This window comes from Harpia harpyja, chromosome 9, assembly GCF_026419915.1.
Source record: "Harpia harpyja isolate bHarHar1 chromosome 9, bHarHar1 primary haplotype, whole genome shotgun sequence".
Classification (NCBI taxonomy): Eukaryota; Metazoa; Chordata; class Aves; order Accipitriformes; family Accipitridae; genus Harpia; species Harpia harpyja.
Window position 1 is genome coordinate 23,584,811 of NC_068948.1, and position 15,367 is coordinate 23,600,177.

Here is a 15,367-nt window from a genome sequence, read left to right on the forward strand (position 1 = left end):
AGAGCAGCTGCCCTGCACAGTCACCATCCCCACATGGCCAACACACCAGGCAGATGTGGGAGCCCAGCAGAGCACCTACAACCTGCTTTGGTTTTGCTTCATAGATAACAGATTTTCAAGGAAAGGTAACGTCTTCTGCTTACCCCCCCAAGGGATTGGGGGGGTCCCCCAACCTCTTCCTCGAGCATGCTGGGGTTTTTTTTGTGGGGAGGAACTACACTTCCACACCATCTTTCAGCAAGAAAACTGGTCGTTGTCTGGCTGGTCTCAAGCCATGGACCATGGACCTAAGTTATGAGGGCCAAACTTGAGCTCTGCCCCCCAACTGTCATAGGGGTGAGACTGTGAGGATGAGTGGGGTGGAGGGCAGCTCCAGCCCTGGTTCAGCCCTATCTCCACGCAACTCACCAGGCCAGCAGAAAGCAGTGGCTCTGGCAGCAATTAAAAAGTAGCAATAGCTGGTTCACAGAAGAGCGAGGCAAATGTGACAACCACTGCATGACCTGGTGCATGGGATGATTTACAGGGCCCTGACAAAAAACCCTTTGTCATAAGAAGAGCTTACCAAAAGTCTGCTACCAAAGCCATTTTGCAGAGATATATGTGTTTTATACTATTATTAGTGCAAACCCCCATTCCACACAACAGTTTTACCTTCTGATGTGCAGTTTACTTGGCAAAAAACACTAAAGATCTTAAACAGAGAAGAGGAAAGGGGGAAAAAAAAGGGAAGAAAAAGCATTTTCAGATTAATTTATACTAATAAACCTTTGTGGTTGGGGTTGCTAGTGCAGAGAGAGCTCTTTTCAGCAGCTGCTTCAATACTTTTTTCCCCTCTTTTTCAAGGGTGGCTCCTGGCTCATCCACTTTATCTGAAAACCCTAAACATCACCTTCCTCTACCTTGCTAAGCCATCTGCTGCTGTCTGGCATTGAAACCCCAATTAATATTATTTGTTTGTTTTGCCCGGGCATGAGTATTTACAAGCACTTGCGCTGCTGGGAGCTGCGCTGCTGCTCTCTTCCCTTGCAGCTCAGCCTCAAAGCTGGGATGGGGAAGGGGACAGGGATGGGGTGATCCCAGCATGGCTGTGGGAGAGTTTGCTCTGGGCTCACCGCTGGCTGCCCTGAGCACTTGGCCCCAGCTGCAATGAATACCAAGTGGAAAACAGCTCCCAAGTCTTCCAAGGCTCTGAGCCCCCCTCTCCTACCTGCCAAGATCTCTGCTTGGCACTAAGTCACCAGAAACAAGCCTGATTTCAACCCCCAACGGTAAATGCAAGCTCTTCATCACAGCCTGCTGCTCAGGGCAAGAGCAGTGCAATCATTTCAGCTCCATAAGAACCCAGAAAGATCTCCAGAAGAAGAAAATCCCCATCCTTGGCTGCACACACATATACATCACTGAAACAGCAACCACGTCCCTTCCCTGAGCACAGGTTCCCCTTGCCTAGACCAAGCACATCTTGTGCTGTCACTCCCCATCCACAGCAGCGCAACACCAAAATGGTGGCACATGGTGGCAACTGTCCATCTACCATGACTTGAAGGAGAAACACATGCAGAAGTAAAGTCCTCATGGCTCATCCACCATGAAGCCCCTGTGGCCGCTGGGACGACAGCTCTGAAACGCCCATCCCCACCAGAGCTACCTCTGCTCCTCTCAAGCCCATGTTACCAGTTGCAGCTAAAACAAAGATATTATTTATTTTTTTTCTTTAATGCACAGATCATGTAATCAATGTCTTAAAATAGCCAGGCCTGTTCTATTTATGCCGCTGTCTGTCTGCCGCTCCCTCCAAAAAGCAAACACGGGGCAGCTGTGCTGGCATGGACCTGGTCCTGCTGGAGCAGGGAGATCTGGGTTGGGTTTTTCCATCTCCCCTTCCCCCAAATCTCGGCACCATCTCACAAAAAGCAGAGGCAGCAAATGACTCAGTGGAAAAAGCTTTTTCCCAGGGCTGGCAGGCACCAAAACATCCTTTCCACAGGCTGTGCATTGCCTGTGCTCCAGCCCCTGTGCTCAGCCTGCTGTGCTCCCCGGGGAGCGCGCGGTCCAAATGGGCACAGGGAAGAGGAGAGGTGGCCAGCGCCGGCTGGGGCCAGCTGAGGGCAGAGACCTGGTGGGACTCGTGTCCCCTACACAGACACACTCCCCACCCAGGCACTTAAAATGAGGGACTGGGACACTGGCCTCTTCCCCAGGTGCCAAGCTGGAGAGCTTGATGCCATCTCACGGGTGCCAAGCACAAAATCCTGTGGTTGCTCCCTCCCCAAGAAGGCAAAAGGCAGTGGGAAGATGTCACCACCCCCTTCCACATCATCCTAGTAAAGATGATTTTTCCGCCGAGGAGCTGCTGATCCAGCCAGCCCACCAGGCATGGAGATGCCAAAGAGATGGGCAGCTCTCCTGAATCAAGGCTCAGGCTACTCCTCCCCCCCAGATCCAGTCCTGGTATAAAACCCTGAGAAGCTTAACTGTCCTGATTCAGCCAAAAAGTAATTAGTTTAAATGAAAAAGTCATTTTCCCAGCCAGGTTGGCTCCCCAGACTTCTCCACGGAAAGTTTAATGCTCAGAGAGGTGGCAGGGGCAGAAGGTGGTGATGCTACCAGGGCACGGCCATGTCTGTAGGTGACACCATCGCTCATCCACACACACCATCCTGCCCTGGGAAATGGCCCTGGGAGCCGCTTCCTCCCCATTGGAGAGCCGCAGCCACCTCTCCTCCTGCCACACCAGCATGGATCCAGCATCTTTCCTGGGGCCAGACAGGGGTTTGGCCCCTGCAGCCTCGGCAGCAGCCACGGGTCCCCCTGGCTCAGAGGCTTCGCATCTGAGGCACCACCAAGATTCAGCGAGCTGCCGGCATTTTAACCCCCCAGCAAGTGCTTTAAATTCAGGGGGGGATTTGAGCTGGCACCGAAAGAGCCGGCTCACCATCATCTGTATTCCACTCTCTCCTCCTTTTTTTGTTCTCCTCTCCTCGCATTCACCGCCCTGAATGAAGTCCTGCAACTCACTTCGCATCTGTGGCCAAATATTCTCCCGACGTACAATCCCAGCTGCCGGCTGCGTGCCGATCATGCAGACACGTGGACTCCTGCCGAAACATGGCCAGGCTACCAATGAGAGGTCTCAGGGACAAGCACGAAGGTCCGATTGCCCCACGGTCTCGTCTGCCATCAACCACAGCAGATGCCTGAAGAAGCGTCACAAGAGCAGGACCAGGGTGGAGGGACACAGTCCCGAAATCCTTTCTGGGCTCCAGCTTCCAGGACCTCCTGAGCTGGATGCATCTTTGCACTTCGTAACCTTCAAATGCTTTTTCCTTCATGACCTGGTCACCTCCAAGCTGTTCCGTGTCCACAACGTCCCGCAGCAAGGGGTTTCGCTGGCTGGGGGCACGCACAAGCCCTGGGACCACCCAGAATATCTGAGATGAAGATCTGGGAGCCCCAGAGCAACATGCACATATGTTCTCCTCCCCCTCCTCCTCCTCTTCCTCCTCCTCACCCCATGGCCCCCCCAATCTCTACAGCAGATCCCCAAAGACCATGCAGAAGGGCCGGCTGGAGGCCCTGGGATCTTTTCTTCCTCTCTTGTCTGAAAGAGGAGGGGAAGGAGTTATCTGTTTTGCAAACTAACTTCTGCCCTGGGAGGTTCCTCTTCCCACCGCAGAAGAGAAGCCCCACAAGAAGCAGTCACTTGGGCCACGCTAAGACCCTGTTTGAACAGGAAAAAACAGAGAGGAAAAAAAAAGAAAGCTGTGCTTTAAGTAAAACATTTGGGGGGCTTTTTAAAATGTTAATAGTGCCATCAAACTTCAGTGACCTCCTCCCCTTAAAGAAACCAGATTTATTTTCACAGGGAATACCAGGCGTATTTGAAACAGCCACAGAAGTACTGGTATCCACCAGTGATACCATGCAAAGTCCCTCGGAGTCCCTCCTGGGGATGTCACTCCCCTTCTTTGGGATGATCCATGATTTCTGTAATACCCCACAGAAGTCACCCGTGACTCAGTTTACCCACTTGGGCTGCCCCACTACAGCCTACTGCAATTGTAGAATCAAATTTCCTTTCTGCAAGGGGAAAATGAGAGAGATGAGTATCAAACAGGTACATTTGGGTTCCTCTAAAGCACGCATCTGAGCTTACAAGCAGCAGAGACACAGCGGGAGAGCAGCAGTACCCGAGGGAGGATGAAGAGCAGGTGAAAACGGGTTGTCAGAAGATTGAAGCAAAGTTGCGGAGCAGAAGGACACAGAAACTGGTTGCCCAGAGCAGCAGCAAAGTTGAGAGGCAGCATGCACAGAGCTGGAGATGCCAGGAAAAGCCAGGATGTGCTGTGACGGACGCCCGACGCAGCTCCCCATGCTGTCAAAACCCACACCGGCTGCTTTCCTCCCTCCTGTCAACAAATACAGTCATCTCCAGAATTATTTTGCAAAGCAAAAACGTTTGCCTTTCAGTCTTGCCTAGGCAACACGGTGGATTTACCAGCCTGCACCTGGTCTTAATAACAGCCTCGTTACCTTCTGAATGCACGTGCAATTAGTCATGTACACAGTACCATACTCCTCCCCAGCAAATGCCTCTGCTGCGGCGGAGCAGGCTGGCGGAGGCAGAAAGGGGATGCTTGCACATGAAAACTCCCTGCAAGGATGTACCTTGGGTACCCGCTACCATCAGAGGACCCTCACCTCTCCTGCGAGGCAGGGAAAGGCTGAAAACTGCCTCTGAGCATCCCAGCATGGGCGGCATGGCTGGGACTGAGCTCAGATTCTCCCAAATTCCCAGAGATTTGGGCAGAGGGGATGCCCAGGCTGGGCTCTGATTTCCAGGTTGGTGCGCTGTGAGTGAGTCCCACGGCCCTGCCCGATGGAAGGAGCCAAGGGGATTGTACTGAGATATTTTGGGGGCCTGATACAGCGGGAAAAAGGGTTTCAGGACAACATAATTAAGTAATTTCCCCAGTGAACCCTTCCTGATGGAAACTGTGCCTAATAGTGCTTCAACAGATAACGCTGCTCCTGCTGACAGTGGGGTTTCTTGCACTGGTGCTGTGAAATCCCATCCCAAGCGAGACGTGACAACAGCTGGTGGCCACCTTGATGCGACAGCTGCTGCTTCTTCATTTCATGCCCAGGCAATGGTCACCCACAATGTCCAGCTCCTCTCAGACCTATTCTGTCCCCAGAAAGGCCCCCAAACCTTGGCACAGTTTGGTGCTGGGGTAGGCAGCCTCCTTGCCAAAACCCCAGGTGGCTGCGCTGACCAGTATGTGGGCAGCAGCCAGCAAACTTCTGCGGGTGATCAGCAAAGCTGTGCAAAGTCACTTGGCGTGACGTGGGAGTCACAAATCGCAGGAAGACCCCGAGGCAAACCCTGCGGCACCAGAGCTGGCCCCCCCAAAGTGGCTTCACATTTCAGCCTCTCCAGAAAGGTTGTGTGCCCGCTTCCCAGCCAGAAAGAGAAGATGCTACACAAAGAGAGCTGCCATACCCAGCCATGTCGGAGACCACAACCTCCCAGCCAGCATGCCAGGACAGGCAAGGGAATTTTCCCCGAGTCCTGCAGCTCATGCAGGGAAGAGGGATAAAAGCCCACGAGAAAAACTGAGGCAGAAAGGGAGGATGAGCTCGAGTCCCAGACCAAGGCACCAAACACAAGTCCATCCCAGCGGCACTTCTTGCATTCAGGCACTTTCAAGGGAAAGAGGTCGCTGGTGGAAAGAAGTCTTCAGTGGGTTGAAATGTCCCATCATTTCAAATCCCTATTTTTAAAAAGGGAAAAAAGGAAGACCTGGGGAACTACAGGCCAGTCAGTCTCACCTGTGTGTCCAGCAAGATCATGGAGCGGATCCTAATGGAAACTATGCTAAGGCACATGGAAAATCAGGAGATGATTAGTGACAGCCAGCATGGCTGCACTAAGGGCAAATCATGCCTGACAGATTTCGTGGCCTTCTGTGATGGGGTTACAGCGTTGATGGATAAGGGAAGAGCAACTGACGTCATCTACCTAGACGTGTGCAAAGTATTTGACACTGTCCCACACGGCATCCTTGTCTCTAAATTGGGGAGACATGGATTTGATGGACAGACCACGTGGTGGATAAGGAATTGGCTGGACGGTTGCACTCAAAGAGTTGTGGTCAACAGCTTAATGTCCAAGTGGAGGCCAGTGACGAGTGGCGTTCCTCAGGGGTCAGTACTGGGACCGGTGCTGTTTAACATCTTTGTCAGCGACATGGAGAGTGGGATTGAGAGCACCCTCAGCAAGTTTGCCAACAACACCAAACTGTGTGGTGCGGTCGACACACTGGAGGGAAGGGATGCCATCCAGAGGGACCCTGACAGCCTGGAGGAGTGGGCCCGTGCGAACCTCATGAAGTTCAACAAGGCCAAGTGCAAAGGCCTGCACATGGGTCAGGGCAATCCCAAGCACAAACACAGGCTGGGCGATGAGTGGATTGGGAACAGCCCTGAGGAGAAGGACTTGGGAGTGTTGGTTGATGAGAAGCTCAACATGACCTGGCAATGTGCATTCACAGCCCAGAAAGCCAACCGTATCCTGGGCTGCATCAAAAGAAGTGTGGCCAGCAGGTTGAGGGAGGTGATTCTCCCCCTCTACTCTGCTCTGGTGAGACCCCACCTGCAGTACTGCATTCAGTTCTGGGGCCTCTGGCATAAGAAGGACATGGACCTGTTGGAGCGAGTCCAGAGGAGGGCCACGAAGACGATCAGAGGGCTGGAGCACCTCTCCTATGAAGACAGGCTGAGAGAGTTGGGGTTGTTCAGCCTGGAGAAAAGGCGGCTCTGGGGACACCTTATAGCAGCCTGCCAGTACCTAAAGGGGGTCTACAAGACAGCTGGAGAGGGACTTTTTACAGGATCCCACCCTGACTGTGCAGGGAGAGTTTCACCCAGCAGGAGATCTGTCTCCAGAGAGCAACCGGATGGATAATGGGGACGTGACCCACTATGCCACATCCAAGCATCAACAAATCTGGGGTCATAACTTTGAATAACGAAGCACTTCCCATGCAGAAGGACCTGCCCATGGAGATGCTTGTCGCTCCCTCTACAGCCTTGGGACACGCACCTCCGACCCAGGGATTCGGGAGCCCCATCCAGCTTCTCCAGCTGGATGCAGGGGGAAAGATCGCCACATCACTCGACGAGTGACTGGTGAAAGGGAACCCACAGCAGCCATAAAACCTTCGGGCACCTCCAGAGACCCCCTGGGTGAAGCCACCTTTGCTCCCTGCTCAGGGGCAGAGGGGACATTGCAGCCCTGCCTCTGGACAGCCCGCCAGGCAGCCGGCTGGCTTGCAAGGAGCTACATGGTGTGAGGAGAGGAGCTATGATGCAGCCTGTCCCACCCATGGGTGCCACTGCCAGATGGCCCAGGGTCGCCCTTTAGAAGGCCAGCCGTGGCTGGGTGCTCAGCCATGACAGCCTGCTTGGCCTGGCAGGCAGCAGCAGGCAGGGGCCACCGGGCAGGACCCACTGAGGGGGTATGGGCACGTGCCAGACCACAGGACAGGAGCATCCCTTGCCTGACTGCCATTTCCCAGGGTATGCCATGGGATATGCAGGGACACCTCTGCAGCCATACCAAGGTGCCAGAGCATCGGCTTCCCCAGTGCCCCACGGAGCTGGGACACTGGCAGGTACCGTAACAGCATAATACATCACACCGTATTACCAGTGTAATTGCATTAACAGGTCCGGCACATAAGACCCTCAGGGAAAGGGGATTAGGAGATGTCATCATTTGCGGTCTATCACACTGGCAGAGCTCCTGTGCTGCTCGTGCATCACCAACAACGGCACTCAGCACTTGCGAAGACCTCGCAGGCTCCAGGTGCTCTGCAGGCACCACAGCACCAACCTCAGCTGTGACACACAGCCATCCCACCACAGCCGGAGAGGAGAGGATGGGGCTATCCTGTTTTCTGCTTTCTACAGACCTCCTCCTTGGGCAAAGCCCTTCGCTGCTCTGTGCCGTTTCCCCTCTCCCCCACCCAAGGGTCCAACCCAAGGCTGACCACCGCCTGTTGGGATTTGGGACTGCAAAGAGGGCTGTCAGGAGCCAGAGCTAGGGAAGATGCTCTGAAGAAGCCAGGTGGACGGACTAACGTTCCCCTCACCCAGACCCGTGAGCACAGGGGCCTCCCTGTGCTGCCTGTCAAGCCCAGGGCTCATCAGCACCATCCACTGCTCATCTCATTTTGAAAACATCATCACATGAAGAGCCACTCCAAAGCACTTCCCCTGCCCAGTCCAGAGCTGAGGCAGCAGCCGCAGATGCCAAGCACAAATCCACCACCTCCAGCTGCCTCTGCCATCCCCGCGTGTGGCACAGCAGCTGCTGGACTCCGGGAGAAGGCAGTGCCAGCGAAGAAACCGGCTTATGATGAAGGACCCACAGGCTGGGAGCAAGACTCCTCCACACAGTCCCACCCTGCCCTGCATCCCCCCCTGCGCCGCAGTCCCGCTCCCTGTATCGCCACGCAGCCCTGATGACGTCTCCAAGTGTCCCCCCGCATCCCCCCTGCCACCCAGGCTGCTTCCCCCATCCAAGCAGAAACTGGAGGGACCTGGGGCTGCTCTGCCCCAAGAGGCCACCCCGTAGCTAAGGGGAGCTACCGTTCCCCGGGACGAGAGCATTGGGGAAGGCAAGAGCCCCTGCAGTGGTCCCGTACGTGCGCCAGCATCCCTCCGCGGTGGAGGCCCGTCCCTCCGCAACCGCAGGGACACGACCGCTGCCTAGTCACTGCTCCAGGACTGGAGGATGGGACCCACGTCCTTGCAGAGGGGCTCATGTCTGCAGAGACACCGAAACTGGAGATCTCAGTAAGTCAGGGATGCGAGAGTAAAACCAAACACCTTTATGTGCTTCCAGCATGCGGGCAGCCTCGGGTGCGAGCTGACTGGCACTGACCCGCGCCCTCGGGCAGAGCTTGCCCTGGCACCGGGGGACCAGAGGGCAACAGGATTCGTTCTCCAATCCTCTTCAGACGGGTTTGTCTGAAAGGGGGTTTCCTTTCAGACTCTCTGAAAATGTCATTACACTGTCCCCAAAGTATCTAAAACCACTTACCGGCAAGAAATCACAAACCCCGAAGAGCAGGAGAGCCGAGTGCTCCGGAGAGGGCAGGGCCCCTGCGCTCCCAGCACCAAAGGTGTTTCCGTAATTCTCACCTGGCAGAAAGCCAAGGGTTCCAGCCTGGCAAACGAAAGCAAAACTTGTTCTTCCACACCCAGCGGTGACGTGCGAAGGGAGGCAGCACCATTGCTGACAGGGGGCTGGACACGCTGCAGACGCTGAGCGTGGTTTGGGAGAGCGCTCAGAAAAATCAGAAAGTAGAAAAACAACCCACAAAAAAAAGTATTTCCTCTAAGCCCAAGAGAAAATAAACGGGCTTTGATGGCTGCTACCAGACAACCGCAACACGGGTGCCTCTACAGGAGGCAGAGCCCAGCCTTGCTGCATGCCCTGTGATTGCTGCATGCCCCGTGATGGCTGCATGCCCCGTCCCTGCTGCATGCCCCGTGATGGCTGCATGCCCCGTGCTCACCACATGCCCCACGCCTGCTGCATGCCCCGTGATGGCTGCATGCCCTGCGCTCACCACATGCCCTGCTCACAAATCCACGTGCGGTTTCCAGCACGGCAGCAGCACTGTGCTTGCTGCTCAGAAATGGAGAAAGGGCGAGGGGCTGGGCAAGACGAGAGCGTAGCAGCCCCCTCCATTAAGGACATGCAGTCACAGCCAAGCCACGCAGACCGACCCCATTCCAGTCTCCACTGGTGAGCGTGTATTTGGCTTAGATGTGCTGAGAAGATGGCACGTTTTCGCTTGACTACAGGCTTCCTCTGGGGCTCAGTTTAGGGAAATCTGTGATTTAGGGCAGAAAACATTGTGATGTCGCTGTGAATCCTGGCGATCACATCAAACCCCGTACACAACCGCCCTACAAAGCAGACCCAAGGAAAAGGTTTCCATGCCAGCTCTGTGCCCGCTGCATTCACATGCTGCTGACTGCTGGGGCAGCCACTTCCCTTCGCCGTGCTGGAGCAGAACACGACGTCGCCCGTCAGCCACGGGCAAGCAGGAGGCTGGGTCCTGCGGGCAGCAGCATGGCCGCGGGCAGCCCACCGCAGGCAGCACCCGCAGCAGGCTCTGTCCAAGAGAGGCAAATGCCAACATGAATCCTTTACCTCCCCGTGGCAGCGATGCTCATGTGGGACACGTGCTCCGGGTGGGACAAACAAGCAAACCAGGAGACACAGGGAGGGAGGACAAGGTCGCTCTCAGGATTTTGGGCAGATTTTAACTTCCAGGCACTGCATTAAAACTTTCCCACCGCAATACTACGGCAGCCGTACAAGAGCTGGACAGGCTATCGTGATGAGGGGGGATATATCTGTTTCAACAGCCAGATTTGGAGGAAAAAGTTGACTTAACTAAAGCCAGACCCTATGAAATGTAAAGGAGTAGGGCAGCCCCATGAGGAAGGCGGCTGGGCTGTAAAGGACAAGCAGCAAGCGGGGCTCCCTCACAGGTGCAGAGGGAACCTCCTGCATTTTAAGTATACTTAATGTATACTGGCTGTTTAACTTATTAAAGGCTTTTGTACGTTACTGAAAACAAAAATGCTGGCTTTCTGAATTTTAATTGAATTCCTATTTCCAGCCAACACCATATATCACACGTGAGAGGGGAAGAAAAAATCATCGCTTAAGCGATAAGAAATATCTTTAACTGCTTTCTAACATAACCGCGTGCCAAAATTACAAGCATGCCAGCCAGAAAGGCCCCGCCAGCAGCCCTGGCTGTGGACAGGCATGCAGGTCCCTCCATCCCATGCACCATTTCAACCCCATAGCAGCCAGAGCTTCAGAGCCCTTCCCCTGATAACATAAAGAAATATTAATTAATGGGTTGTTATGTGCAATGCTCATTTGCACTGGCATGCCAACACCAAGCCACACAGAGTGCTGCTGATGTCCCTACGGGCTGGAGCCCACCTTCACCCACCTTCACGAGGCAGGTGACTGTCATTACGATCCAAGCTTTTCCTAAAGAATTGTATTTTATCGGCCTGCTCCGCAGCAGAGAGATGCTGCCACTTGACGTGCGAAGCTGCACCCCAAGACGGATTTGTATGCCAGCGATACAAAAAATGCGGTGGTTTATAATGAGAATTACATCTGATAAATTCTCGACCCCTTCCCAACAGCTCTAGACACCGCTTGAGGGAATATAAACCTGGGTTTAAAGGGTTGCACAGCACTGGATTTGCTGTTTAACAGCAAAACTTGTGTTTCCAGCTCGTCTCATTTTTAAAATCAGCCTCACGACAGCTGATGTTTCTTCCTAAATCCTCAGCTTCTGGAATCACGTGATGATGGAAAATCCAGGGCTGGGGGGAAGGCGACTATTTTAGATGCGAGCTTTTTCCTGTTGGCTACAGGCAGAAAATCTTACAGCTCCCAAACCCACAGCCTCAGCAAAAGCAGCGGATAAATAAAAAGTTGAGACCTTCTTGCCAAATACTACACTTCTTTGTTTTTCTGGTATTTTAACAATATTGTTATGATCTCCAAACTCACCTGAGTTCCCAGGAATTACTTTTTCCCCTGCTCCTATGATCCAAACAAGTAACCTCGCAAAGCCAGCTGCCAGGAAACCAAGCCAAAGCAGCAAAATGTGATGACTCAGGTCCCTCAACAAATATTTTACAGAGGTTTAAAAGACCAACTGTAAGATTTCGGGGGGAAAAAGCGTTCAATTCTTTTTTTTCATGCTGTTTTGTGGTTTTGCATCTTGCCAGGAGCACCATTTCAAATGCCTGGCTACTCCATCATGCCAGAAAATTTACCTTTTCTTCTCCTTTCCCCCCACCCTGCCCCTGAATGCAAGCCAAGGCTCTCACATAAAGAGTTCCTTATGAGAGCTGGCAACCCTGAACCAGGAGAGGAGACTGCAAGCGTCGGTTTTTCATCAATTAACTGGGTATTACGTTCTCAGCACGCTGACGGCTCCCGGAGAACAAGCCCTGATTTACGGTGGCGCGAGTGGCTCCAGCCAGCTTTCCCCAGGCAGAGGTTTCCACTGAAGTCAATGGGAAACTCTTTCCACCAGATATAACGGGAGCAAGAGAAGGAGTTATTCCTCCCAGCTTCTTCACACACCATGCTGAGACTGCTAAAGGGCGAACAAAGCCGATGCAATTCCAGTATACAACTGGGCAGACTGGTAAATCATGGGGTAGCTAGCAGCTGCTCCAGCACCACGTAACCCCACTGTTTTGGGGTGAGGGAGGAGGATCGCTGGAAGACGAGCAGAGACACAGACTGCCAGGGGCTGATATATCCCCCCAAGGCAAAGAGCATCTTCACCTACAGCTCAGCTCCAGCAGCCGAACCCTAAGAGGATTTTTCCGCCCTGGAAACCCCAGTGCATGGGGCCCATGCCCCCCCCTCCTCCAGCACAGACTGGCCAAGCACCGGGGTCCCCTGACACCACCCCCACCCCCCCCAAGCAATGGCTTCACAAACTGCACCGGCTTGCCAGCAACCGGCACAGGGTCCCTTGCTGTCCACCAGCGCAGACCCCAGGAGCAAGGATGTGCCCAGGGCAAGACGCACTGATGCGGCTTTAGATGATCTCATGTCTCTTCAGATCGAGCTCAGAAAGGCAGCGGGGAGGGAAAAACATCACAGCCGGCATCTCAAATACTAGCAGTCGTACGACCCTGCCCACCCTCACGTTGCTACAGCACAATGTCTGCAACCTGTTCAAGAGATACAAACTGCGACTCCGACCGAGCAGCTCCTGGGAACAGCAGGGCACACGCCGACGGTGCCGGCGGAGGCAGGCTGCCGGCAAACCCCGTCCCTGGGGTGGTGAGGGGTGCCAGGCTCTCGGAAAGGAGCTCCAGGACTGCTTGTCTACTCAAGGCAAGTGCTAGGGGCTGCCTACACTGCAGGCAGGTGCAATTCTGGGGACAGCTGGAAGCCTCACTGGGTGCCTTCCCTCTGCGTTATCCCAGCCGGGATGCTCCAGAGGCAACAGCAGAGAAACAAAAACACACATCACTGGGAAATGTATGTCCCAGGCTATCACACAGCTGTAACCAAAGCAAATGCAGCATTTCCCCGAGGTTACTCCAGCAAAACATCCTCCACTGACTCAGTTCTTCAAAACAGATCCTTTCCACATGTGCCGAGCTTTTGTTCTCAGCCTTCCCCCTCCCATTGCTCTGCTCCCTGCCCCGCAAGGGGCTTCAAAGGGATGTGATTTCTGGCCCATAATAAAACATTTTCTGAGCCCAGAAAAGCACAGCAGTATCACACACTGGCATGAAAGCCCCCAATACCTGGGCTGGCAGGACGAGGCTGATGCTGGAGATGAGGGGAGCAATATCAGAACTGAGCACCCCTGGGCTGTGCTTGCACTGGCCTGATTCTGATTCCAGCTTCTCCAGCAAGGTTCCAGTGCATCTCCAGGAGGCTTCAAACCTAGGGCTCGAGGTTCACAGGGACCCTCCCAATTCCTTCCCACGAAGCAGCTCAGACTCTCGGGGAGTCAGCAGCAAGGACCCAGCCCTTCGGAGACATTTCTGCCACGGAAGCTCAGCTCTCGACTCACCTCTATCTCCTGTTCCACCCTCCTTGTGGTGACCAGCCCTGAAGGGTGTGTTTGCCCACCAAATCCTCCAGCCCCACTGGCTTTAATCCAGCCACTCGCCTAAATTAGGGTTACTCACCCAGAGACTTATTGCATCAGGTCCTCAGGCTGGCGGAGCCGATGGGAAAACACCTCCCCGCCTGCCATCCTCCAAGCACCCTCACACTGCCGAGTGAAACGCTCCGCTCGCCGCTATCGCAGAGGACGAGGCATCTTGCTGGGCGCAGAGGAGGAGAGAGGGGCAGCCCATCCAAAAGCATAAACCCTCTTGATCCCCCCCCTAAACACACTGCACGAAGGATATCACCACCAGCTGGAGCAGCATCGGGCTGCAAACAGCTCCCAAAGAAGCCCTTCTGCACTTCCCCGGGCTTCAGCTCACCAGATCCCCCCCGCAACTCGATGCTGGAGGAGGAGGAGAGGCACTTGCTGCAGCTGCCAGGAAAAACCCCTAACAAATATCCCCAGCTTTGGGGAGCGAAGCCACCAGGCCCCGGCGTTTGCTTGGGGGGGGTCACGCGTCCGGTTGGCATCTTTAAGGAGCGGATGCGGATGCACAGAGAGCGGGGACGGGCGGGACAACGTTTACACCATGTAGGAACAGAGGGGTCCGGGCCAGGGAAGGGGAGTGTAAAGCGATGGAGGGGCTGTCCCAAGGGATGGAGGGTCTGTCTCAGAGGTTGGAAGGTCTGATCCAAGGGCTGAAGGGTCTGTCCCAGAGGATGGAGTGTCTGTCCCAGGGGTTGGAGGGTCTGTTCGAGGGGAAGGAGGGTCTGTCCCAGGAGATGGAGGGCAGAAAGGGCACCACACACCCCCGGGACAAGCCGATGGGGACACTGCCCTGCAGGTCCCCACTCGGGGGCCGACACCGCGGTTTATGCTGGCCGGCCAGCACAACCCTCCCGCCGGCATATCCGAGATCCCCGCCGATGCATTCCCCCCGGCCCAGCTATCGCCACCCACCCGACCCGCGGGGAACGATCCCGCCGTGGGACCGGCTCAACCATCCCCCGGCCAAACCGGCTGACCCTTCTCTTTTCGGCCCCCCCTTATCCATCCCGTCCCCCTCCGTTATCCCCACGGCATCCTCGGGGGGCAGCCGGTACTCACCGCGGCGGGCCGGACCGGGCCGGGCCGAGCCGAGCAGCTCCCGCGGGCTCAGCACCTCCCCACAGCCGCGCCCGCCGCCCGCCCCCCGCCATCACCGCCCGCCCCCCCCGCCCCGTTCCGGAACGGGGGGGGGGGCGGGCGGCACGGAAAGGCTGGAAAATTATTTTCCGTGTTATCCACCCAGCTACAATGAAAACAGAACTTTGTTGGATCCACACCCCCCCCCTTTCTTTTAACCAAAAAGCACTGTTTGGGGGGGGTTGGTGCTGCCTGGATGCCAGAGGGACACATCCTGCCCGGCTGGTGTGGGTGGGTGCTCTCTGTGCTGGCATCACTCTGTCTAAACCAGTACAGGGTCAGGATCCTTGTGTCCCGCAGTGGTTTGCTGACATCGCTTCCCCTGGGGAAAAAGCTGGTTAACCGAGGAAAATGGGCAGGCCCCTGATGCGTGGCCCCCCAGAAGCGGTGGTGGGGAGCCCAAGCCACCGAGCTGGCCGGCATCGCACCTAGCCGCCACCCTGCTCGACCCAAGGAGCTGGCGTGCTTTC

At 55.1% G+C, this 15,367-nt stretch overlaps 1 protein-coding gene across 6 annotated transcripts in view; it reads right to left on the reverse strand.

Annotated features, from left to right (window-relative positions):
• The window catches only part of CPNE2 (copine 2), a 54,637-nt gene extending 40,829 nt beyond the window's left edge, over positions 1-13,808 (reverse strand). Inside the window, exon 1 of one of the 6 annotated variants that reach the window (XR_008236507.1) lies at positions 2,939-3,480. Coding sequence is in view for 3 of the 6 variants with exons in the window: in XM_052795791.1 (XP_052651751.1) it covers positions 2,939-2,990 (52 nt within the window). In the remaining 3 variants the exon portion in view is untranslated. Of the gene's footprint in view, positions 1-2,938; positions 3,481-9,112; positions 9,309-13,788 lie in introns of those variants that run through there. The other 5 variants (XM_052795790.1, XM_052795789.1, XM_052795791.1 and 2 more) reach the window with 5 other exon arrangements.
• Between the last annotated feature and the right edge of the window lie 1,559 nt (positions 13,809-15,367).